The 27,219-nt window shown below is 37.6% G+C and overlaps 1 protein-coding gene across 6 annotated transcripts in view; it reads left to right on the plus strand.

Moving 5' to 3' along the window:
- The window catches only part of LOC135219895 (histone acetyltransferase KAT6A-like), a 326,469-nt gene that overhangs the window by 141,857 nt on the left and 157,393 nt on the right, over positions 1-27,219 (plus strand). For all 6 annotated transcript variants that reach the window (XM_064257053.1, XM_064257055.1, XM_064257056.1 and 3 more), the window contains exon 3: positions 25,716-25,748. In XM_064257053.1, the coding sequence (XP_064113123.1) occupies positions 25,716-25,748 (33 nt within the window). The remainder of the gene's footprint in view (positions 1-25,715; positions 25,749-27,219) is intronic.

A 27,219-nucleotide genomic window follows, 5' to 3' on the forward strand; every position in this document is an offset into this window, starting at 1 on the left:
GGCTTTAGCATCCGCCAAGAGGGTGGGGGAGCTTCATGGACTCTCCTACCAGGTGTCCCACTCAAGGGGGTGGAGTGAACTAACCTTCAAATTCGTGCCGTCCTTCGTAGCCAAGACCCAGAACCCGTCAGTAGTAGACGAGCGGTTCCTGGAGTTCTCCATTCCAGCTCTTCCTAAGTCCGAAGATCCCAAGTTCCTAATAATATATATATATATTTATATATATTTATTTATTATTATTATTATTATTAATTGGAAGGAGGTCTTCTTTTAAACCAAGCTGATGCAGTAATAATTTTCAATGAAGCAATGACTCGCAGTACAACATGTTATTATTATTATTATTATTATTATTATTATTATTATTATTATTATTATTATTATTAAATCAATGGATATCTACTGAAGAAATTAGAGGCAAGAGCAAACTACATTCAGATTACACTTAACCACCCTAACACCCAATTCACGGAAATTACAACACGAAAAAGAAACGTCGGAATTAAATGTCAAAACACGACGACGCCCGAGCTAAAAAAAAAAAATAGTAATAAATAAATAAATAAAAAACATTTTTCAAGCCTTTTTAAATTTATGACATCCAGGACAACTGATGAAAAGGCTGACAGCATTTATATTATAATAGTATTCATGCCACGGCCGGCGCTCTCTCTCTCTCTCTCTCTCTCTCTCTCTCTCTCTCTTTTAATTTTTTTTTAATGGAATTTAACGTGTACGCAATACCGCATAGCTTTTAAAAGATTATTAATTTCATATAGTGGTCATCATCTTCATCTGTTATTGTTATTATTATTATTATTATTATTATTATTATTATTATTATTATTATTATTATTATTATTATTGTTGTTGTTGTTGTTGTTGTAGTGGATAATTGTGGGGGTGCAGGTGCAATCATTATTACCATTATTTATATTAATTTATTTATTGCGTTTGTTTGATATTTACCTTATCATTCATTTTCATGAATGATAATAAATGTTGTTGCTTTAATTATTATTATTATTATTATTGGTGCTATCACGATTCATATTGATTCTACGTAATGGAGAGAAGAATAAAGATATTCCTTGATCTATAGATATATATATATATATATATATACATATATATATATATATATCTATTATATATATATATATATATTATATATATATATATATATATATATATATATATATATTCATATAATTTGCCCACTTGGAAAATATGTTGTGGGCGTCCATGGTGACTGCGGTAATGCCTAGTACGTTTTCGCGTGATGCTTGTAAGCCTTATGTTTATGTGTATGAAGCTGCTAATATTGTGGAAGTGTCTTGCACATTGGTTTCATCCACGATTCAGGAGAGACTCTTATTCTTTACACTTAGCACTCTCCAATGGAATTGACTGAAAATATTTGATTTATATGGATCTATTTTTAATCTGCACACCATGAGATCACATTACCAATACATTCAAACAAATCGGGTTTCAGAGCGAGTGATATTCATCAAATCAGTTAATTATAGTCTTATTATATCACGCTTCTCTCTTTCAGGTGCATAATTCATTTATATCGTCACTTGGGTGAATTCTGTGCTAATTGAACGTTCATTTAATCATAGACCAAAACTGAATATAATCTCATCAGGCTGTGTTCATAGCTAATTGCATTCGATTAGTTTCTAATTACGTCGCTGGTCGGGTTGGAAATTATGGACTTTTATCCTCATTATAGTATTTAATCATGACTTTTCAGTCCGAGCCTCACGTAATTGAGCGTGTCATTATTACTGGCATTGTCTTTTCACCGTTTGTCAAAGTATTTATACTTTGCAGCATCAGTATTTCAGTGATGTTTGGCATGAGATATGCAGAGGTGTCAGCAAAAAATTTCAAAACATCAGCTCCGAAATTCTACTCAAGAGATAATAACTGTATTTATTATGCAAGAGGATATTGCAGAAACGGGAAAAAAAAAAAAAAAAAAAAAAAAAAAAAAAAAAATTGCAGATTCAGACACAAAATGAATAATTATGATGAAGGAAGATCAAATATTATGGAAAAGTTGGATTTTTTAATGTCAGAATTTCTGGAAATGAAAAAAAAGAACAACATACCAGAACAGGAAAAGAGGACATGGGCGAAAATCCTTATTACTACCAATATTAAATGAAGGAGAAAACACGCAAACCATCATAGTGATGAATGCGCAGGCGTTTAGTTTACGAGTAACTCAAAAAGAAAAATAGAGTACTTAGAAGAACTAACCCAAAATGAAAAGAAAATAGATATAATGAATATAAGGTGAAACCTGGTATACCCAAGAGACTGGGGGAATGATGATCAAATAAAAGGGTTCCAAAACTTATAGATCAGATAGAAAAAATAGGAATCAAGGGGGGGGAACCGCAATATATGGGAAAGACAAAAAACAAGGAAAAATATATGAGAAATATAGTAACTCAGAATGTGAACTAATAGCGGTAGAATTTGAATCTGAAAAATTGATGAAATATAGTAATATATAGACCTCCTAATACTAAAGAGTTTGACTTAATAATTGAAAAATGGATGATATATGTAGAAATCACAAGGACTGGAACTATTCTCCTATCTGGTGACTTCACTTTCCTTTCGTAGAATGGAAGAACGAATAGGAGACTGTGGTTGTACTTATACATATAAAAAAGAGAGTAATAGTAGTGCAGAAGATAAGAGGCAATTTTGAAAAAGCTATTAGATATGCTACTAGAATACAACATTCAACAAATAAATCACCTGCCAACAAGAAAGGAAAATACTTTAGGACCTAGTATTTGTGAACGAGATGAATTATGTTAAAGAAATAATAGTTTATAATGCGAGTATTTCAGATCATAATGACATTAGAATTAACAGTTCATGCCAAAGCAAGTGAAAATAGAGATAAGCAAGAAATGAAAAAGTGGGAAGGATATGGAAAATACAACTTCTACAGTAAAAATATAAAATGGTCAGAAATTAATGAAGATTAAACAAAGATTGGGATAACATTTTCGTAAGTGATGACATAAGGGTAAATACGGAGATATTATATAAAATATTGGAGAAAATAGTGGATAAATATATACCGAAGAAGAAAAGTAAACATCATTCATGCATACCAAGAGACAGAAGGATCTTGTTTCCAGAAAATCAGAAAGTGGAAAAAAGGTCTTGCAAAAGAAAAAAAATGCATGGAAAGTTATAGAACTAAAAAGTAGATAGAAAATGCAGAACAAAAGATTAATCAATCAAAAGAAAATGAAAAAACGGGACTTGGAAGAAAAAACCCTATTAAATATCAAGCAAAACCCCAAACAAATATTATACTCATATGCGAAGAAGATGAAAAAATAAAAGAAGAAATAGCTAGGCCCTCTGAGAATTGAAGGGAGATTAACGAATGAAAAAAAGGAAATTTGCAACATACTGGCAGAACGATATAAGAGAGAATTCACCCCTAGAATAGATAATGAAGATAATGATATAGAAGTAAGGGACGAAAATAGTGAATATTTAGCTGACATAGAAATTAATGAAGCTGATATTGTGCAGGCAATTAATGAAATTAAAAATGGAGCTGCTGCAGGGGCCGGATGGAGTCCCTGCTATTTTGTTAAAGAAAGTAGTTCATTCTATCGCAAAGCCACTTGCAATATTATTAAGACCAAAGTGTAGATACAGGCAAGATTTATGATGAGCACAAATTAGCATATATCACCCCTACTTTCAAAAGTGGATCAAGACTAGAGGCAAGTAATTATAGGCCTGTGAGTCTAACATCACATATTATGAAAGTGTATGAAAGGGTAATGAAGAAAAATATTATGAAACATTTAATAAAAAATAATTTGTTTAATATAGGACAACACGGTTTCGTACCCGGAAAAAGTACACAAACCCAACTGTTAGTCCACCGTGAGAACATATTCAAAAATATGAAAAGCGGAAATGAAACAGATGTGGTTTTATCTAGACTGCAAAAGCTTTTGACAAAGTAGACCATAATATATTACAAAGAAATTAGGAAACACAATTATCGTAGATAAGTAGGAGATTACTTGTGATGAGATAGAAGCTCCTTACAAAGAGACTTACAAAGAACCTTTGAAGGATAGGCAAACGCTCTTACAAGAGACCCTTAACAAAGTATATGATTGGGCAGAGGTAAATAGGATGGTATTTAACTCTGATAAATTTGAATCAATAAATTATGGGAGACGAGAAGGAAAGCTATATGCATATAGGGGACCTAATAATGAGACAATCACAAATAAGGAAGCAGTTAAAGACCTTGGGTGTGATGATGAATAGGAACATGTTATGCAATGATCAAAATAGCCATTCTGTTGGCAAAATGTAAAGCAAAAATGGGAATGTTGTTACGGCACTTCAAAACAAGAAAAGCTGAACACATGATTATGCTTTATAAAACATATGTTCGTAGTCCACTTGAATATTGCAATATGATATGGTACCCACACTATCAAAAGGATATTGCACAAATAGAGAGTGTACAAAGGTCCTTTACAGCTAGAATAGAAGAAGTTAAGGACCTAGACTACTGGGAAAGACTACAATCCTTAAAATTATATAGTCTAGAAAGGAGAAGAGAACGCTACATGATAATTCAGGCATGGAAACAGATAGAAGGAATAACAGAAAATATCATGGAACTAAAAATATCAGAAAGAGCAAGCAGAGGTAGATTAATAGTGCCCAAAACTATACCAGGAAAAATAAGGAAAGCACACAGAACATTAATCCACTACGCACCAGCATCGATAATGCAGCGTCTATTCAATGCGTTGCCAGCTCATCTGAGGAATATATCAGGAGTGAGCGTAGATGTGTTTAAGAATAAGCTCGACAAATATCTAAACTGCATCCCAGACCATCCAAGATTGGAAGATGCAAAATATACCGGAAGATGTACTAGCAACTCTCTGGTAGACATTAGAGGCGCCTCACACTGAGGGACCTGGGGCAACCCGAACGAACTGTAAGGTCTGTAAGGTAAGGTCTCTCTCTCTCTCTCTCTCTCTAAGGGCCCCCATTCACTGAACGATTGTATGAATGATTGTCGTTATCGACACATACACACACTATTCAGACAGTACGAACGATCCCCGCACCGATTTCAGTCTGAACAAAGATTTGGTCTCGGGAAGACATGGCATCCTCTCTAGAACAGATGCCCGCGATAGCGTTATATCGGCAGACAAACATACATTGAACGACCTGTGCTTGACAGACTTAGTCGCAAGCCAGCAACCCGGTCGTGACAGGTTCCCGCTGAGATCGTTCAGACCCGAAGCTCCGCCCACTTTCGCATTCAGACAAGCCCATACACAATGTTTTTGCGAACGATACAGACAGTCGTTCAGACAATCGTTCATACAATCGTTTATTGTATGGGGCCCTTAAGGGTGGATCTACTTTGCAACAAAAAATATCATAAACACGCGGTAGCTTGTTGCACACACGTCACAAACAGGTTGAATATAAGTCCACGTCTTCTTGAAACGTGTCGGCAACGTGTTGCTCACACCTTAAAGGCAAGTTATATACAAATCAACAACTTCTCTCTCTAAGGGCGTGTCCATACTACAGCAAAACATGTTGACAAAATAACAGGTTGAATACTACAGTAGATTCACATCAACTGTGCATTTGACGCCTAAGCCAGTCCGTTACGACGCTCCTGATTGGCTGTTGATAAGCCAGTCACAGGGCTGGAAACTGCCAGTCTCTCGATACTTTTGAAAGACGTATCCATCAGGAGAGATTGAACATACATCCTGCCTATGTGAACTCTCGAGAGAGACTGAGGGTTTCCAGCCCCGTGATTGGCTTATCAACAGCCAATCAGGAGCGTCGTAAGGGACTGGCCTAGACGTCAAATGCACGGCTGATGTGAATCTACTATAGTCAGCAACTTTCTCTAAAGAGTGAGTCCACAGTACAGCACAACATGTCGACAACTTGTTACACACACATCACCAACGGGTTGAATTCAAGTCACAACTCGGTAGTTCTAACTAGTACTTGATATACGATTATCCTGCTTTTACCAAAGCTTTCTTCTCCACTTATAGGCCGTGACTTGTTGCCAAATTGTTTGCTGACATGTTTTACTTTAGTTTGGGTTCACCTCTAATGTTACCGGTGCATGTTTATCAAGTCCAGTTTGCATCTGTTGAGTGTTGACTCAGGCAGTAAATAAATACGTTAGTCAGATGTGGTGTGTTGCAGATTAAGGACGAAAGAGAAGAGAAGAATAAAAATAAGAACGCAGAACACTTGTCAAAGGTTTACTCTCGGGCATTCCACTGAGGGGTTAGGTTAGAGATGTGTATTTCTGGTGATAGAAGTTCACTCTCGACGTGATTCGGAAGTCACGTAAAGCCGTTGGCCCCGTTGCTGAATAACCACTGGTTCCTTGCAACGCAAAAACACAAATACAAATCTAAGGGCTTATGTGCTATTATATTATAATATTATGCCTCACATGGTCACAGAAAACTTAAACAACCATGCAAATGAGGCAAATACGAAAAGCACAAAACTGAATCGGGAGTTGTCAGTAGGGTAATGAAACCGGGTATTTTCTGTCTGTGGAAGGATGGCATAGAGATGATAGATGTCTTCAGACGATTCTTGTATCAAGAGTGACATTAATTATTGATTATATAATGATCAGATTTATTTCTTGGGTAACAACCATATACATTTTAGTCTGTTTGGGCCCACCTTCACTTATTCTCCTTCTCTCTGGATATCATTAATCCTTATATTTATTATCTCTCTCTCATATATATATATATATATATATATATATATATATATATATATATATATATATATATATAGTTACATACAGGGTTTCCATAAAATCCCAGGACCATTGCGAGTGTTTATGCTTGTAATGGTACTGGGACTTTATGGACACCCTGTATATATATTATATATATATATATATATATAAATATTATATATATTATATATATATATATATATATATTTTATGAGAGAGAGAGAGAGAGAGAGAGAGAGAGAGAGAGAGGGAGAGAGAGACGAGAGAGAGCAACCCACCCACAGAATTCTCGCTGAGTGAAAAAGAGCAACTCGACTATATCTAGAAAAAAATGCCATGAGGGAAATGAATATATTTCAGTAATGCATCCCATTTGTGTCCTCCTTTCATTCCAGCAATCAGGCTGTCGATGTATTCATGTTCTTGATCCTGAACATTCATTAATGTTTGACCTAATACCCCCTGTTAATTAATTTACCCTTTGTTTGCCCGGGTTTTCCATGCATACAGTAACCTCAGTGATGAAGTAAGAGAGAGAGAGAGAGAGAGACTGTTTTAGATGATGTCTTCATTCCAGTATTCAAGAGTTCATTCCATAAATTCGATCCTGGAAAAGCAAGGAAAACTGGAGTAATATAGATATCCCTCAATAAGAGAGAGAGAGAGAGGCTGTTTAGATGATGTCTTCATTCCAGTATTCAAGAGAGTAAATTCCAGAAATTCGATCCTGGAAAAGCAAGAAAAACTGGAGCAATATAGATATCCCTCAATAAGAGAGAGAGAGAGAGGCCTGTTTGAGATGATTCTTCATTCCAGTATTCAAGAGAGATTCCAGATTTCGATCCTGGAAAAAGCAAGAAAAACGCCATAGATTATTCCCTCAATAAGAGAGAGAGAGAGAGAGAGAGAGAATGTTTAGATGATGTCTTCATTCCAGTATTCAAGAGTAAATTCCATAAATTCGGTCCTGGAAAAGCAAGAAAAACTGGAGTATATAATATAGATATCCCTCAATAAGAGAGAGAGAAAGAGAGGCTGTTTAGATGATGTCTTCATTCCAGTGTTCAAGAGTGCATTCCAGAAATTCGATCCTGGAAAAGCAAGAAAAACTGGAGCAATATAGATATCCCTCAATAAGAGAGAGAGACAGGATGTTTAGATGATGTCTTCATTCCAGTATTCAAGAGTAAATTCCATAAATTCGGTCCTGGAAAAGCCAGGAAAACTGAAGTAATATAGATATCCCTCAATAAGAAAGAGAGACACAGAGACAGAGACAGAGAGGGGCTGTTTAGATGATGACTTTCCTTCCAGTAAGCAAGAATATATTTTCATAAATCCGATTCTGGAAAAGCAGAAAAATGCTGGAGTAATGTAGATATCCCTCAACAAAAGAGAGAGAAGAGAGAGAGAGAGAGAGAGAGAGAGAGAGAGAGAGAGAGAGAGAGGGCAAGCACAGGAGGAAGAGAGAAAAATCCAAAATGTCAACCTTCGTCAAAAAAGGGAAAGAAAAATAAAGAAAGAAAAAAAAAGAGGAAATGGCCGGAGACCCTTCTAGGGTGAAATGGAAAAATTCCCGATCCGAATTTTTATTTTGACGTCTGGCGAGTGAAAGTTAGAAAACAAAGGAAGAAAGTCGAAAGAGGGACGCAGAGGGTGAAAAGAGAAAGGAAACAAACCGCTGAGAGCTGAGTTGAGTTTTCTATAAAGGTTAGTAATATCCTTTGGACTCGACTAAAAAGAAATATAGTTACTTTTCTCACTATTAAGCTTTCCTATGTCCTCTATTAAATAACATTTGTTGTGTAGTGTTTGTTTTATAGAGAATGTTACGGTGGCGTGATAATAATTCATAAAATAGCTACTTGCTCCAAACATACCTCAGCGGCGTGATCGGTATGGTCTTGGCCTGCCACCTCGGTGGCCGCGAGTTCGATTCTCGGGCGCGGTTCGGAAGTCACGTAAAGCCGTTGATCCCGTTGCTGAATAACCACTGGTTCCATGCAACGTAAAAACACCATACAAATAAAGAAAACATACCAATTGGTTGTCGTGCACTCGATTAGTGTATGTACGGCAGAGTCAGCATTAATTTAGACCTCTCTTGATAACCCAATGGTCTTCAACGTCGACTGGAAGTCGTTGGAGGGTTCTGTCGGGTGTTCGAGTCACTTATGTACCAATCCATTTATCACTCATGATTCCCCTGCGGTGATATTCTGGAAGTAGCGCAAATTGGATATTAATCGACATTTGTATCTATCGGTTTTATATATATATATATATATATATATATATATATATATATATATATATATATATATATATATATGTGTGTGTGTGTGTGTGTGTGTGTGTGTGTGTGTGTATCGGTTAGAAAGATGTAAAAAGGCGTTATGCGACCTCCAGCTTACTCGGGACACGTGCAAAGTTAGTTTTTCCCCCCATGCATAATTTGTAAGCATTTTATACCTAACCTAATATGGAGTGGTCTTCGTAATTTATATCCATACCTAGCACTATTATACTAACGACAAGAATCAAATGAAAAGGACACAAATTAAACACGTTCATATGTTCTCAGGTATAAGTGGAAACAAAATAACTGAACAAAAACATAGCCTAAATTCAGTTACACCAAAAAAATTAATATGTGGTAAAATCCGCGATCAAATAGAGCCTTCTTTCACCAACGAAAAAGTAAATGAATATGCTATATTTTATTAAAAGTAATTTTTCTGTACTGTTGGTTAGAAAGACGTAAAAAATGTCAACTAAAGTTAATCCAAGGTTTGAAAGGTTAGGAATAGATTTGGAATGAGGAGAGAAATGACACGATTATGTTAATCAGGCGTTTTACTGCTGGAAAAAGGACTGATAAGAATACTGCGGAGGCATAAAAGCTCATAAAACGCCGTAAAAAAGCAGAGAAAGACCCGGAAAAATCTGTGCGGTGATTGTAAGCAGCAAACAGCAGTGAAAAAAAGAGAAATGGATGTCAAGCTTTGCAATAACGAGAGGAAAAATTGTAATGAGCAAACGGAACACAAAAGCTTCAAAAAAAAAAAAAAAAAAAAAAAAAAAAAAAAAAAAAAAAAAAAAAAAAAGTGCGCCTAAGTTGCCTCGGCACAATCGAGTTTTCTGTACATTTTAACCATGGCCCGGTGATGGCCTGGACTATATTGTTGCCAGACGCACGATTATGGCTAACTTTAACCTTAAATAAATAACAAACTACTGAGGCTAGAGGGCTGCAATTTGGTATGTTTGATGATTGGAGGGTGGATGATCAACATACCAATTTGCAACCCTCTAAGCCTCAGTAGTTTTTAAGATATGAGGGCGGACAGAAAAAGTGCGGCACAATAGTTTTCTTATCAGAAAACTAAAAGTCTAAGAAGACATAGGAAAGACCTGTAAGGAATTGTTCCGCGTAGAGAGGTAGTGCTGTCAGTGCACCTCACGTTATGCCCTGTAGTCATTACTTCACGATCTTTGCAGCGTCCCTTCGGCCCCTAGCTGCAACCACTTTCACTACTTTTTCATTACCTCCGTTCATATTCTCTTCCATCTGACTTTCCAACCTCTCTAACAATCGTTTGGAAGTGCAACCGCTTTTAGGTTCTCCTGTTACACCTTTCAGACCTTACTGCCAATTTCCGTTCCAGAGCTGGATGGCCTCGTAGGTCCCAGCGCCTGCCCTTTGGGCTGGATTATATTTTCCTTCCCGTAACGACCAGCAGATATCCATACAGGATACAGGAAAGGTTGGGATTGATTGATAGAAGGATGGTAGGAAACTGAGAAGGGTTTGGAAAGTGTTATAGAGAACAGAAGTTAGGTTTTCAAGTGGGAATGAACGAGGATTTGTGAAAGTGTCCCGTAAATCGTATAGTTGGATACATTGAAGAAATTTCAATTGTAATGCAAAGGCTAAAAAGGGAATTCTGTCACAAAAGGAGAGCTGACATTCTAAAAAAAAAAAAAAAAAAAAAAAAAATTCCAATGCCAAACTGCAAACATGGCTGAAATAAATTTTTTGCGTGATCCTTGACAAAATGCTCTTGATATTTCTAAGGCATTTAACGATTTCGAAAACTGAATAGTATAAGAAGTCCGCTGGCAATTGCTTGATAGTGTTGGAAAGCGGTCAAATTTACCCGTTCTGATAACCGAAAGAAACAGAAAATGTTTTCGAAAACTGAAAAGGATTTGAGAGCTGCAATGATTCATTGTAAAGCTCAAAAGCGGTTTTGAGTTATAGTTTACGGAAATATTGTGAAATAGTTGTGCAGAATAAACCGAAACCAATAAAAGAAAACATTAAAAGAGGGCGGTATGTTCAGAAAGGACCAAGAAACGCTTAAGAGGAGAGTAAGACTTGAAAGTCTAATAATGTTTGAGGAGGAAATCATAAAATGATAAAAATAGTAAGAAAAGTAAGGGAGAGTTAGAAACAAAAGAGGAAGAAATAAAAAAAAAAATTGAATTTGGATTAGGTAGAATTGAAGAAACCCCTGAAAGTTAAGAGATGAAAATGAACCAGTAAATTAACTAATATCTGTTTTAAGTGAATAGACAGATACGATAAGTGATATGGATATTTTATTCATTTTGAAAGTTGTCAAACATCTGGAAAATGATAGGACACTGAAATTATCTGATATAATAACTATTATTATTATTATTATTATTATTATTATTATTATTATTATTATTTTATTATTATTATTATTATTTATTATTATTATTATTATTATTATTATTATTCAGTAGATGAAACCTATTTATATGGAATAATCCCACAGGAGCCACTGACTTAAAATTCAAGCTTCCAAAGTAGTTGGTGTTCATTAGGAAGAAGCAAGAGGATTGATTGATGTAAAAATGTATCATGGCGTCACAACAATGTAGGTCATCGACGCCGAAGGGAGAAGAAAGAGGAAGTAAAGAGAAATACAGAAGGAGAGATCCCACTTATTAAAAAAAAAAAGAGATTTTTCAAGAAATAGATCAATAGATAAATATGCATTAAAATACAAGGAGAATAGTATTAGGGTAGCTGCAGCCCCATTCCGTTCCTTTTACTGTACCTCCTTTCATATTCTCTCCCATCTTATTTGCCACCTTCTCTTAACAGTTGATTCATAGTGCAACTGCTTTGAGTTTTTTCCTCGTGTTACGTCTATCAAACCTTTTACTGTCAATTTCCGTTTCAACGCTGAATGACCCCAAAGGTTCCGGTGCTTGGCCTTTGGCTTAAATTCTATATTCAATTCAACTCAGTTCTGTAGAACAAGATGCTGACGTTGTGTTCTGCAAGAGGAGTATTTATAAAACAGTATACCAGCAATAGTAGAGCAAAAGATAAACTTATGTTTATCTTTTGCTTTATCTTTAGAATTAGTTGAATCCCCTGCAGTTATATAGCTGGGAAGTTTATAATATCTAAGTTTAACATACTCGAGTTACCAAGAAGAGCTTGACCAGTGAACATCCTTTCCCCCCTCCCTCCCTCCCTCCCTTGCATATTTTCATCCTCTTTCCCTCCCTCCCTCCCTCCCTCCCTCCCTCTTGCATCTTTTCATCCTCTTTCAGAATGACTGGTTGATTTATACAATTGTTGTTGATATTTTCAAGGCGTCCAACGCGATCTGACAGGATGACCTGTTAGCAGTCAGATCCCCTGCTAATGGTTTCAGTCCTCGGGATATTTATTCCAGGCTCTTTATCTGCCCCATCTATTTCCATTGTAGTTGTCGGTGCTATATTTATTTCCTTTCCTTTTTGCAGTGGCATTCTTCTGGGATTTATTTCCCTTAGGGTGGTATTGCCATTAGTGCACCTCGCGGGGTGGACTGTAGGCACTACTAAAGGTATTTTGCAGCTTCCCTTCGGGCCCTAGCTGCAACCCCCTATCATTCCTTTTACTGTACCTCCATCCATATTATCTTTCTTCCATCTTGCTATCCATGCTTTGAGGTTTTTCCACCGGGATATCTTTCGCACCTACCTACTCTCAATTTCCTTTCCAGCGCTAAATGACCGCATAGGTCCAAGTGCTTGTCCTTTGGCCTAAAGTCTATATTCCATTTCATTCAGGGATATACTCTTCATTCATTTCCACGCCCCTTTCCATTGTTTCCGTAGTGACCTTCTTCAATTCTGCTCTTTACAAGTCGTCCGTCTTTCTGTCTCAGCCCATTTCTGGAGTTTCTTCCCAAATCACGCTTAATCTAGCTATTTCTGTTTCTGCCTCTGAATGAGAGCCCTTCAGTCAATCAGATTTTGGACTAAAAATAAATAAATAATAACACCACTAGAGAATCACTTGATGGGTCTCTCTAAATCCTGCTTTCGAAAAGCTATGTGTATTCTTTGCTCATCTGACCTTATACATACTTGTATTTATAATTGTTCTCACACTTTCCCTGTTGGGCAGAACTTGTTTTTTGGGAGCTATGCCCATCTCTGTCTGTACTTGATAAAAACCTTCTCATTTAGTCAGTATGCAGCAGTTTTGATATTATTAAGATTGCACTTGGTACCCTCACATCCTGTATTGTTGAAATTTGCATCTAATTAATTTCGTATGAAAGTTAATTCGTGCAATGGAAGTGGAATCCCCTACATACTGTACTATTTTAGTACATCCAGCAATCAGTTTACCAATAAACAAAAATCAGCGAAGGTCCCCAGAGCACTACCCTGTGGAACACCAGGCAGGGTAGGGTTTTGGTTCATTAAGAATTTACCAACAATGTTTTTGGTGTATGTCACCTATAAATTGTAAAGGAGGTAGACTAGATATTCTCCAAAACTTCAGTTAGGAAGTCGAAAGATGCAGTAGACCTTGTAAACAGCAAATTGTAGGGATCATTGTGATTGAATTGTAATTTTAGTTTTCTGTGAAAGAAAACTAGTGAGATGGCCTTTTCTTTCCGCCAATCAGATCTTAAAAACAACTGAGGCTAGAGGGCTGCAAATTGGAATCTTAATCATCCGCCCTCCAATCATCAAACATACCAAATTGCAGCCCTCTAGCCTCAGTAGTTTTTATTTTATTTAAGGTTAAAGTTGACTACGATCGTGCGTCTGGTACCGCCGAGTCCATTTTCGAAGGCGTCGCCGGCGAGTCTTCACTTGGCCGCATCTGGGGAGTAACTGAGCATTCCCTGGTTGTAGATGAGAGTTTCATATTGCAGCGCATCGAGAATTTCGTACACCATTATACACTGTACAGAAAACTCGATTACGCCGGAAGGAACTTATTTTTTTATTTATTTATTTTTTTACCTGTTTTGTATCTAGGACCATATTTTAGATCCTGGCAAAAGTCCTAAAAAGATTCTCTCTCTCTCTCTCTCTCTCTCTCTCTCTCTCTCTCTCTCTCTCTCTGAGTGGTACTGAAATCAGTGAAGCGCTTGAGGCTTAGGTATGTAACCCTCTCTCTCTCTCTCTCTCTCTCTCTCTCTCTCCTCTCTCTGTCTCTCTCTCTCTCTCTCGCTCCCCTAAAGCAGAACAGCATCACGAATTTTAATGAGATGTTATCGATTAAGCGATAAAGAGAAAATTTTGTATTGATTTCCTAATGGAATGGAAAATACAACTAATTCCCTATTTATCGGAATGCTTTCAAACGAGTTATTTAGGCAGGCTCTTTTTTTTTTTTTTTTTTTTTTACTTTTATATCAGAACTAACCCAAATAATTCCAGGCATTCTATTTGATACATAACGTTCTACAGATCATTTAATTCTTGAATAATCAGGGAGCGGTGCATTTGTTTTAATTCTGTAAAAGCTTTCATTATGAACAACGCATTTAGAATGTTTAATTACAGTTGTCAATTACATTTGTTAATTATGAACCGGGTAATACTTTCTCTAATAGATCTGTGTGGTTGAGACATTACCACCCTAAATCTGTTCTTGTAACTTTGACAATTTATTTATATTTTTTATTTACTTATTCACTTATTTATTCCGTTAATTTATCTATATCTTCTCATAGCTGGTCTCTTCTCTCTGTTTTTGTTATTAATAATAATAATAATAATAATAATAATAGAATAATTCAATAATTATTCTCTAACTGCGAAATAGGAATGGCAATCAGCTTTTTAATGTTTTTTTTAACATTTGACTAAGCGCCTCAGTTGCGTGGTCGGTATGGTGTTGGCGTGCCACCTCGGTGGCCGTGAGTTCGATTCTCGGGCATTCCATTGAGGAGTGAGAGATGTGTATTTCTTGTGATAGAAGTTCGCTCTCGACGTGGTTCGGAAGTCACGTAAAGCCGTTGGTCCCGTTGCTGAATAACCACTGGTTCCGCGCAACGGAAAAACACCATACAAACAAACAAACAATTTAATGTTTGACTCGATAAATCTTGTCATTACAGCCGCATGTTTCTGCACATGAACATTCGACTCAGAAAGCTTCGGCTTGCGAAGAACGTTCAGTTTAGCGTGAACCGAAAAAACCTTTGATGATGCATATTAGATTTGATAACGTTATCAGCTGCTCCGTTGGTATAGTGGTCAGTGTCGTGGAATGCCACTCAGATGTAGCGGGTTCGCGTCTCCCCCAGGGCGATGAAATCGTGATCAGTTACTGCTGCTGTGTGGGGTCTGCGGTGGGGGGTTGAAACCAACGTTCTTTGGACGTTTGAATTTCAAGGCAACGGCCCCTTTTGTGTGCTTGTTCCATGTGAATAGGTTTCATCTACTGAAATATAATAAAAATAAATAATAACAATGATAAAAATAATATAACTGAAAAAGTCTCATATACATTCTTACAACCGTCTGTCAGTTCCGCATTCAACCTACAAGCATTCAACCTATAAGCAGGATGTATGTTCCACTTCTCCTGAGGGATACATCTTTCAAAAGTATCCCTCAGGAGAGGTTGAACATACATACATCCTGCCTATGTGAACCCTCGAGGGAGACTAAGAGTTTCCAGCATTGTGATTGGCTTATCAACAGCCAATCAGGATTTGCAAACCTTTCCTCACTTGCGGTTGGTTCTGAACGTCTGATATGAGGCGTTCAACTGGAGAACGTTGACTATTCGAACATTGCGTTGATATACGTTTAACTTATAAACGTTCATCATATAATCTTATAGGATGAACGTTATATGATCTTATAGGATTTACGGTCAGCTTCGAATGGTAAAATTAAACGTCTAAGGTACGGTAAAATTGAATCTCTAAGATACGGTAAAATTAAATGTATAAGATACGGTAAAAGTAAATGTCTAAGATACGGTAAAATACCGTTCATTACTTGAGTGTGCGGATGGCAATTCAGTATACAAAACTCGCTTTTAAAGGACTGATAATAATGTAACTATAACTTACAAAAAAAAAAAAAAAAAAAAAAAAAAAATCCAAAAAAAAAAAAAAAAAAAAAAAAATCCTTTGAACGTTTGGTTATGTACCTTCATCTTACAAACGTTCTCTTAAAACTGTAAAGATTTGTGCAGTTATGAACGTTTGTCATTGAAAAGTATTGTACCTTCAGAAGCATGAGCGTCCACTGGCACATTTGAGAACGTTCTTTCACCCAACAAACGTTCATCATTTAATCTCTCGACTACGTACATGCGACTCCAAAACGTTCGCGCTAAATTAAGCTACGTTCTCCTGCTTTATTATTAGCGGGGAAGGGCAAGCCCTAAGCCGGCCCATAAATCGCTTTCTCCTATGAAAATCCCGCGTCACTAATTAAGTCTCCGTAATTAACCCAGGTCAAATAAGATACCAAAAGTGGATTACGTCTGATTAATACAATGCCAGTTGCCTTAGCAACCAGTTTTTATTCCCGTTTAAAGTTAGATGTGAGGGTGTTCGTGTGTGTGTGTGTGTGTGTGTGTGTGTGTGTGTGTGTGGAGGAAGGGACGAGGAATTGGATGAAATCTGGATGACCCGATGCATTAAAGATCTCTCCGGGTGATGCTGTTTCAGTTTAACATCAGTTTCTGTTAGCGAGGGCTTTGATAAAGTTGTTGTTTATGTGGTACTACGGTATGTATTGACGACAATATTTATTTGCAAATACTATGATATATTGACAACAATGCTGTAATATACAGACAACAGTATTTAGTTACAAATACCAAATATACTGACAACAATACCGTGATATATTGGCAACAATATTTATTTGCAAATAATATAATATATTGACAACAATACTTCAATATACTGACAAAAATATATAAGTTACAAATACTATGATATATTGAGAACAATATTGTAATATACCGACAACGATATTTAAGTTACAAACACTATAATAAATTGACAACAATATTAAAGTTGCAAATACTGTAATACATTGACAACAACATTTAAGTTACAACAAATACTATTTAATATATATTCGATACTCGTGATGGAAATAGATAGCACGCACCAAATAAAATTAGACGGGAAGAATATTATAGGAGCGCTTTCGTGTATTTATAATATACGCATCCTCAGAGGGAATGATGTGTATATTGCAAGCACACGAAAAAGCCCGAACAAGATACTATAGAGCTTCTGCTGTCCGCTCGGTCATTCCATCTCTCCCGGAAATGCATTTTCTCTCTCTCTCTCTCTCTCTCTCTCTCTCTCTCTCTCTCTCTCTCTCTCTCTCTCTCTCTGTGTAAACCGAATGAACCCAGAGGATTTTCTCCCACCCTCATAGAACCTGCAACTCGCAAACATTGCTTTGCAACGGTCCAGATTATCTGTCCCCGGAATCGATTTCCGATCGCCAAAAGGAAAAAGAAAACGCTGCTGCAAGCACGTGCTTGCGGCCACCTGCCGCGAAACCAGAAGCATAATTGGCCCCCGATCCTCTTTACGCAGTTGAAGGAAAACAGGCTATTGGGGTCGGTGCAGCCGCAGGCATCGATTCGAACTCGCGGCGCAAGTCGGCAGCGGTCGATTCCGGCGTTCCAGCGTTCCAGCGTTCCGACGACGCCAGCTATATCGCCCAGGTCTTGCCATCGATTCCCGCAACGCTAGTTATTCCCGCGGATTACGCAGTTGGTTCCAGCGACGGTAGGTATCGCTGGAACAATGATCAGGCGGTACTGCGACGTTAGAGATATCCCCTTCGATCAATCAATCGATCGGTCTGCGACTAACCGCCAACAGCGAAAGCGATCAAATCTAGATGTGGGGAAACATCATCGACTATCTGAGTTGGTGCTTATGTACGTACGCTCTCATACGTGCACGCACGCACGTGCGCGCGTGCACGTTTTCGACTTCGCACGAACACCGAAAAAGGTCAAAAGTTCGCCTCTCTATTAATAAACAGCGGCCATCGATTGATCTTCTCTGCACACACACACACACACACACACACAACACACAAAACGCCGTTCCTACTTTCAACCGCGAATCAAATATTCATAAATGCTATCTCAGAAAAACCGCTCGATTCATGATTCAGATGGAATTTTCCAAGTAACGACGCAAAGATTCTCTCTCTCTCTCTCTCTCTCTCTCTCTCTCTCTCTCTCTCTCTCTCTCTCTTTATGCTTCGTTGTCATGGGCATTTGTTTTAAATTGTAGGAATTTCTCAGAGGCGTCGTATAAGGTTTGTAAAGTCAGGTTTCACTTTCAATTGGCTGTATAAGTTTACTTACATACATACATACATACATACTTGCATACAGAAATGCATAAATATATACATACAAAGAAAACAATACTTCAAAGCAGTTAGACCTTGATATTAACTAGTTGACAATTACATAAATATATAAGATACGGTTTTAACCTGATGGACCAATTATTATGTAAATATGAATTACAATTTGATACAGGCGACTCATACTTTAATTTTTTTACTTCAATTTGCATAACCATCGGGGTGAATTATAAATTAATTAGTGATAGACCTCTCCCAATGGAAGGTTCGCTTAAAAGCAAAAATGAACTTGTGCACCGTAATAAATGTCGAGCGTGGACCTATACGTAGCGGCGGACATGCACGCAATTACACGCACACACATACACACACGCACAGGCTCATACACACACTCACACCCAAATGCGCGCGCACTCCGATTATTGTCAGTACTTCTGAAGGCATTGTTACTGTTGTCGTTTAATCTTAAAGGTACGGTAGCGGTCAAGCTCGCTCCTCTCTCTCTCTCTCTCTCTCTCTCTCTCTCTCCCTGGTCGTGACATCCTCTTCAATTATCAAGTCAGGGCTGTTGAACCTGTGTGTGATTTTGTCTAACAATCTGTGATATTTGCCGACCCGTCTCTCGATGTAATTTCCTCTCTCTCTCTCTCTCTCTTTCATCTACCAATTCATCCGCCTTCTCTCTCTTTCTCTCTCTCTCATTTACCGTTTCATCCGTCTTCTCTCTCTCTCTCTCTCTCTCTCTCTCATCTACCAATTCATCCGCCTTCTCTCATTTACCGTTTCATCCGTCTTCTCTCTCTCTCTCAGCTTCCGCTTCGTCAGTCTTCTCCCTTCCTCCTTTTTTTCTCTCTCTCTTTCATCTACCGATTCGTCCGTCTTCTCTCTCTCTCTCTCTCTCTCTCTCTCTCTCTCTCACATATCTTTTTTTTCTCTTTCTTTCATCTACCGATTCGTCCGTCTTCTCTCTCTCTCTCTCTCTCTCTCTCTCTTTCTCTCTCACTATCTACCGTTTCGTCCGTCTTGGCTACACCGATTGTATGATTATGTTCCTGTGATTACAGATGTCAAGGTCTGTAATCCTCTCTCTCTCTCTCAAAGGATGAATTGCTGCTGTGCGGAGGGAGGCCACAGCAACGCATGAATTCTTCATATAAGCGATCTCCCGGGGAAGCTGTGTCTTTGAAATACTGAAATAGCGCCTCTCTACGTACATGAAACCCCGAGTCACATATTTCGGTCGAGTAATCATCTCCTCGCATCGGACGAATCCATTTTTAACCTCTCTCTCTCTCTCTCTCTCTCTCTCTCTCTCTCTCTCTCTCTCTCTCCTTAAACCCACCAAAACTCTGTCGGGCATCGCGTGAAACTTTCTGCTGCTAATTATGAGTTGCAGTGGTTTCGATTCGCCGGGGAGATTGCATAATGGCGGTGGGTTTTGCTTAAATAGATAAGAATGCTCTGCATGTTTCATTTCGGTAGCACTCCTTTATTATGTTTCAGTCTCTCTCTCTCTCTCTCTCTCTCTCTCTCTCTCTCTCTCTCTCTCTCTCTCTTTTATTTTTTTTTTTTTTAGGGGGAGTAACTTTGTTAAATTATGCCTCTCTCGGCTGTATACATTTTACGCTCGTGTGCTATGACTTGTTCTCTCTCTCTCTCTCTCTCTCTCTCTCTCTCTCTCTCTCTCTCTCTCTCTCTCTCTCGCAAATGATATTTAAAACTTTTGCTTGCAACTCGTTTGCCTTATAACTGATAGATTCCATTTAGTATTCACTCCGCCTTAACGGTCCTCTCTCTCTCTCTCTCTCTCTCTCTCTCTCTCTCTCTCTCTCTCTCTCTGTGAACAGTAGGGGCACTGAAACAAGACCACTTCGGTAACTTTTCATGAAAGGTCATTAAATATTCGAAAGCTTCGTGCGGATTCTGTCAAGAGTAGAATTCTGATGGTCACCTGCGCATGAAAGAGTTAGAAATGAATTAATTTAATGTTTTTAATTATTGATTAAATGCATTAACTGACTCATCACCTCGGCGGGTTGTGCTTGTAGGAGAAGCATCTGCTCAAAGGCGTCACTCTAGAGGTCTAGTTTGGACCGCTTGGTTTCGTCCAACCCAACAGAGACTGGGAGATGCTTGCAAGCATAGCGTCGTGAAGTGTGATCCTTACGCTCATGTGGACGTTTTTATGGAATTTTGATGTTCGAACGTTTTCGTGAACACATTTATGGACGTATTTATAGACGTTGTTATGAGCGTTTTATAAATAAACGTTTTTCTGAATTTTTTGTGGAGGTTTCTTTGAACGTTTTATGAATGTTTTTGGACATGTTTTTATGGGCTTTTTATTAACGTTTGATGGGATTTTTGTTAACGTTTTTATGTTTTTTTTTTATAAAAGTTTTTATGGATTTATTTTAATAAAAGATTTTTAACGTTTTTATGGACTTTTTCTAAAACTAACGTTTTAGACAGGTTTTATTGAATTTATAAACGTTTCTATGGCCTTCTTAAAAACTTTTCACGAAAGATTTGCTAAACGTGTTTATAAACGTTTATATGAAAGATTCAATAAACGTCTTTATGAACGTTTTTAAGAAAGGTTTGATAAACGACTTTAGAAACGTTTTTATGAAAGCTATTATGTGAGGGTTTTTATAAACGTTTATATGAAAGATTTGATAAACGACTTTAGAAACGTTTTTATGAAAGTTATTATGTGAGGGTTTTTATAAACGTTTATATGAAAGTTTGTATGAACGTTCTTTTTATTCTAGATTTTATCTGGACTATTGCACTTGGCAGTTAAACTTGGAAGTTTAATACATTACAGAAAATTTAAGTTTATTCCACTTATGGTCTGAATACCTTGAACTTAACGGAGGACTTGAGTCTTCTGCTTCAATACAGAAGTACTCACAAACGTATATTTAGCTAAGTATAGACATCTATGTGCCGGTTGCATAGATATATTTGTTAAGTTGTTAATATGTAAGTGGGTTTTTTTACATATTTGCTTACATCACATACATGTATATATATATATAATATATATATATATATATATATATATATATACATACATACATACATACATACATATATATATATATATATATATATATATATATATATATATATTATATATATATATATATAAAGGTTTTTGCCACGAAGGAAAAAATGAAAAGCGAGATAGCCTATATATATATACATATATATATATATATATATATATATATATATATATTATATATATATATCTATATATATATATATATATATATCTATATATATATATAGATATACGATATATAATATACAATATATATATATAGATTATATATATATATATATATATATATATATAGTATATATATATATATATATATAGATATATATACATTTTAGAATATACGTTTTTATTTATATCTGTATAATATTTATATTGTTTTTATATTGTGTATGTATGTATGTGCGTCTCGAAATTTCGACAATTGCTGTCATTTTCTAAATAATCAATAAAAATAAAAGAAAAAACAAGCATCCAGAGGCTGAAATCTGAAGCAAGGAATTCGTTAGACGCAAGATAAATTATTCAATCAATTCCAATGTGATCTCGAGTCAAGGTTGCTTCAGAAAACGTCTGCAAAATTCAGTGCATCCTCAACTTACAGACAGGAGGTGATTGTCTCTAATTCGCCTCTTTGTAAAACTAACTTTTTTTTTTTTGGGTGGGGGGGGAGGGTGGGATTTTTCAGAGGTCTGGGAAAGAGTGGGACACGAAGCCCCTCTCTAAGGTAAAGGGACTGACTACCTTGCTACCATACTAATGGTCTAAAACAGATCTAATTAGTCAATTATGAAATAGGAAACTGGCCATTTAACCCATTACTGTGGCAAGAGTTCCACGGTGCGACCTTTTTACCCTGTTTTTAAAATTTTGCAGTGCATCCTTAGATCAATGATACATGTAAAAAATTATGCTTTTAATATTCATTAGAACATGTACAAATGTTACTTTATACATTAACTATTAGGGAATAATTCCTTATAGGCATTGAAGCTCTTAGGGATATTTAGATAACATATACTTTTTATTCCCTGTAGGAGCTTCAAAATAGGTTTTAATTATTCATAAGGTCTGCTGCAAGCCTGGGGATCTCCACAAACACACACTAGACAATGCCATTATTTACCGTCAAAAGAAACTGAGATTCGAGTCATTGATTTTTTTTATGATCATTTTCTTCTGACGCTGTAGACGTAGTCTTATCAAACAGTTGCTGTTGATTTTTGAGTTGTGCTCTTCCCTCTCAATCTCTTCACTGCTGGTTCAGGGTGTTCCAGAGACCTGTTAGTATTGTGGCTCTTGTAAGAATCTGAGGGTTCATGAATTATGGAGTTCCTGTGTTAGTACAAGCATCTAGCACAGGCTGCCACTATTAGCTGGAATCAGGACAGAATTTTGTAGATTTATCAGAGCTAGTGGCTTCTTTCTCTTGGATGTGCTGTTGTGAAGTTATCATCTATAAGTGCGTCATCACTGAATGACCAGATATCTTTTGCTCTATCGTCTCCTATGGTTTTGTCAATAGTGTCCGTTTACATGAAAACTGGCGAATAGTTCTGCTACATTATACTGTGTAAGGAATTTTCCAGGCATCCAGGTATCAGCTGCTCTGTTGTAGGCAAATATTTCTGCTGTATCATATTGTGAAAGGAATTTTCCAGCATTCAAAGGCCTCCAGTTATCTGCTGCTTTGCTGTATAGGCAGCCTTACTTGTCTTGGAATATGTTACATCAAGAAGTTGCAATTTCTGAGTACTTAGGTGGGGACCATCTATAATCCTAATGTGCTTCTGCTCTTTGCAATTGTGAACAGTCCAGGAAACAATCAGCGTATGGCCATCCATTAACAGAGCCTCTTGAAACTGACCCAGGTGTTCTGCCCGTCGTAAGAAGTAGAGTCATTCTTTTCCCGGTGAATATGAACATTAAAGAAACATGTATGCCAGCATTAATTTCACAAAGAATAAATATTGTTTTTCCTTGTTTGCTACTGGTTTTACGTCCAGTTGGTTCTGTCCCTTTAGTTGCCTTTAACAGGATTCTGCACAGTTGTTATACAATTGTGGTCGATATTCAACACTTGTCGTGAGCTGCAGTTGCATCCATATAACATAGACCAGTAGCGGCTTTCAACCTGTAGATAACCTGTAGACCATTTCCCGGGCGAAGCGCCTCAGTGGCGTGGTTGGTATGGTGTTGGCGTCCCACCTCGGTGGTCGCGAGTTCGATTCTCGCCCATTCCATCGAGAGGTGAGAGATGTGTATTTCTGGTGATAGAAGTTCACTCTCGACGTGGTTCGGAAGTCTCGCAAAACCGTTGGTCCCGTTGCTGAATAACCACTGGTTCCATGCAACGTAAAAACACCATACAAACAAACAAACATTTCTCGGTGAGCACAGCACATTTCAGATGGGCCACCAAGCTTTTAATAGCAAGCACACACACACACACACACACACACACACACACACACACACACACACACACACTTACTTTGGAAACGCAACTTTTTTCTTGCATGACACGAATGGACTGAATATGTTTTGCAAACAGATTTGTTGAAAAGAAAATATTCGGTGAAAAACTTTAAATAAAGTTGAATATCACAAAGGTATATTCGTTTTGAAATTAAAAAAATTGCATAATCACGTGACCCTTGGTCAAAAATAAGTTAAGAACAGCTGATTTGACCTCATTGCTTGGAAGTGCGTGCTACTTATTTTGAGGTGGCACGATGTACCTGTATACAGACAGTTCTAGTGTCCTTGAATCCCTCTACTATTAAACTGTGGAACAGTTTTTGTGGCTGTGATGTGGATGTTACTACACCTAAATTAAGAGACTTCTATTGTTACAGCACCATACAGCATTTCCTTAAGCATTTGTTTTATATGAATATAATACTTTGCTGATTTACTTGTAATTTCATGTGTACTTCATTCCCCACTCCTTTACATTATTTTTTATTTACTTGTAATTTTCATCTATGGTTCTCTTCTCTTCGTTCCATTTACTTCCTTTTGCGTGTGAGCAATCTGTCCCTGGACGCTTATTCAGAAAATATGGCATTTTAAGGTGTCATCCATGTGAATGTATATATTTAGTTACTGATAATGCTTACTATTTAGAAGTTGGGCACTTATGGTTGAAGACAGGGGTTTTCAGTGGAATGTTTTGTTTTCCACTTCATACAAAATGAAGGGGCCACATGACTGACATTAGAAATACCCGAAAGGGGACTTGGGGAGGAAAAGGTTGAAAACTCCTGGTTTAAGAGAATTCCGAACTTTTTTAATGCATTGTGGACAGGAAGTTACAGCAGTGTAGTAAGTCATCTCTATAACAAAACACCAATGCAACAACTTATACAAACGCGTGTCCTGCCACAACATTTTTATTTCTAGGTGAACTAGTGACTAGAATAAGCGACTTCTGTCCTCCAGTGTAAGGCAGCTTTCACCATACACCCGATGCCTTCTTTAGTCTTGAGTGAATTGTCAGTGGAACCTAATCAGGAAGAAATACTATGAACTCCCTTTGTGGTTTTGTACTTTTTATCTCAGAGGTAGGTGGTCACCGATAATGGCTACGCCGTAAGTCAAGGGCAGGAATATCGATTTTTTTTGTTAGTCAGAAGGCCAAGCGCTTGGACCTATGAGGTCATTTAGCGCAGAAATGGAAACTGACAATGAAAGGGTCCGAAAGGTGTAACAGGAGGAAACCACTGCAGTTGCACCATGAATCAATTGTTAGGAGAGGCTGGAAAGTCAGATGGGAGAAAGCGAATTTAAACGGATTTGCAGTAAAAGAATGAAAGGAGTTGTAGCTAGGGATCGAAGGGTCGCTGCAAAGAACCTTACGTAATGCCTGCAGTGCACCGCATGAGGTGTCAAGGGCAGGGTCAACAAATTGATACGTAATCGAAAATGGCAATTTTACGCGAGAGCTTTTCATAATCCTTTATGGACACGAAGCAAAGTATATGGGAGAATATTTTTGGCAAAAATATTTCATATTCTGTTTGTTACAAAAAAATTCTTGTTGATTATAGAGTGCTCTATTATGAGGTGATTTTGACTCTTACTTATACTTGTTGACTGGTTGGTTGCCCGCCACGCTACAGTGATTTATCCATTTTCTTTCAGAGATGTGATGTCACGCCACCTCACTGGAGAAATGTAAGTACCTATCATCTTTTTGTTGTATTTCTATACTGTTTTAGTTCTGAGTACATTCAAGAAGGCCTTTCTGTAACGTGGAATTGTATATCTGGATTGCAAGTAACTTACTCGTTTCTTATGTGATGTTTACTAAGCATTTATAAATTCCTCAGACGGACTGCTTGCTTGGCTGGTCGGTAATTTATATCTGTGGAGATTGCTTGCACCAACTGCAAGCACAACAGGAAAGCGTGTTACACTTTTAGTAGGCCTAGGATTCTTTGGTGGCGTTTTTCCTTTCAGTAACTTTGTAACTGGTTAGACTAGTTTGATTCAGTGAGCTTGATGGCTCGTGCTATGTTGTGCTGGAACCCGGCGCTGCTCGTCTTATCTCCCCCCACACTTCTGATCTCCTGCCTACCTTGCCCCACCCGGGGCGGACAAACGGTTTTGCAGGAAGAGGGTGGATGTGTCATGTCTCCCCTACCCTCCCGATCCCCTATCTACCCCGCCCCACCCGGGGCGGACAAACGGTTTTGCAGGAAGAGGGTGGATGTGTCATGTCTCCCCTACCCTCCCGATCCCCTATCTACCCCGCCCCACCCGGGGCGGACAAACGGTTTTGCAGGAAGAGGGTGAATGTGTCATGTCTCCCCTGCCCTCCCGATCCCCTATCTACCCCGCCCCACCCGGGGCGGACAAATGGCTTTGCAGGAAGAGAGTGGATGTGTCATGTCTCCCCTACCCTCCCGATCCCCTATCTACCCCGCCCCACCAGGGGCGGACAAACGGTTTTGCAGGAAGAAGGTGGATGTGTCATGTCTCCCCTACCCTCCCGATCCCCTATCTACCCCGCCCCTACCCGGGGCGGACAAACAAGAAAAATCCACTTGGATTTTTTTTTATTAGAGAAAAATTTTGCTCTTTGTAGGAATTTGCTGTCGTTAATATTATCATATAGGATACTATTATTAATATTATATAAGAGGAAAGGACCCGTTACTGAAACTTGTTTTTTGTTTTCATATATAACAGAGATACAAAATGCTGTTCTCAGCTTACGATATCTCCTACTGTTATCTTCAGAGTGTCCTTGTGATATCACAAGGCCGCTCTGAAGACGATAACAGGTGTTATCGTAATCTAAGAACAACATAGCGTATTTCATGCGTGAAAATGTGTACTGCATATCAAACAGGAAATAGAAGATAATGTCACTAAAGGGTCTTTTCACCTATTATTATCAAATGGATCTTGACTGATCGTAGATTTATTATTATTATATTGTTAGCTTTGAATTCGGTCTCATTATTTTTAACCTTTGAATTAACACTTTGAATTAAGAAATATAAAACTTGCATAACAGCAACCAAGTGGGGAACATTATAATATTCAATTTCCTGGCTACTCCCAACTTCGATGATCATGTTCTTTGCGACGCCAAACAACGGAAACAGCTCATTTAATAACTTTTCTACTCTTCTGACGA

This window comes from Macrobrachium nipponense, chromosome 1 (assembly GCF_015104395.2).
Source record: "Macrobrachium nipponense isolate FS-2020 chromosome 1, ASM1510439v2, whole genome shotgun sequence".
Classification (NCBI taxonomy): domain Eukaryota; kingdom Metazoa; phylum Arthropoda; class Malacostraca; order Decapoda; family Palaemonidae; genus Macrobrachium; species Macrobrachium nipponense.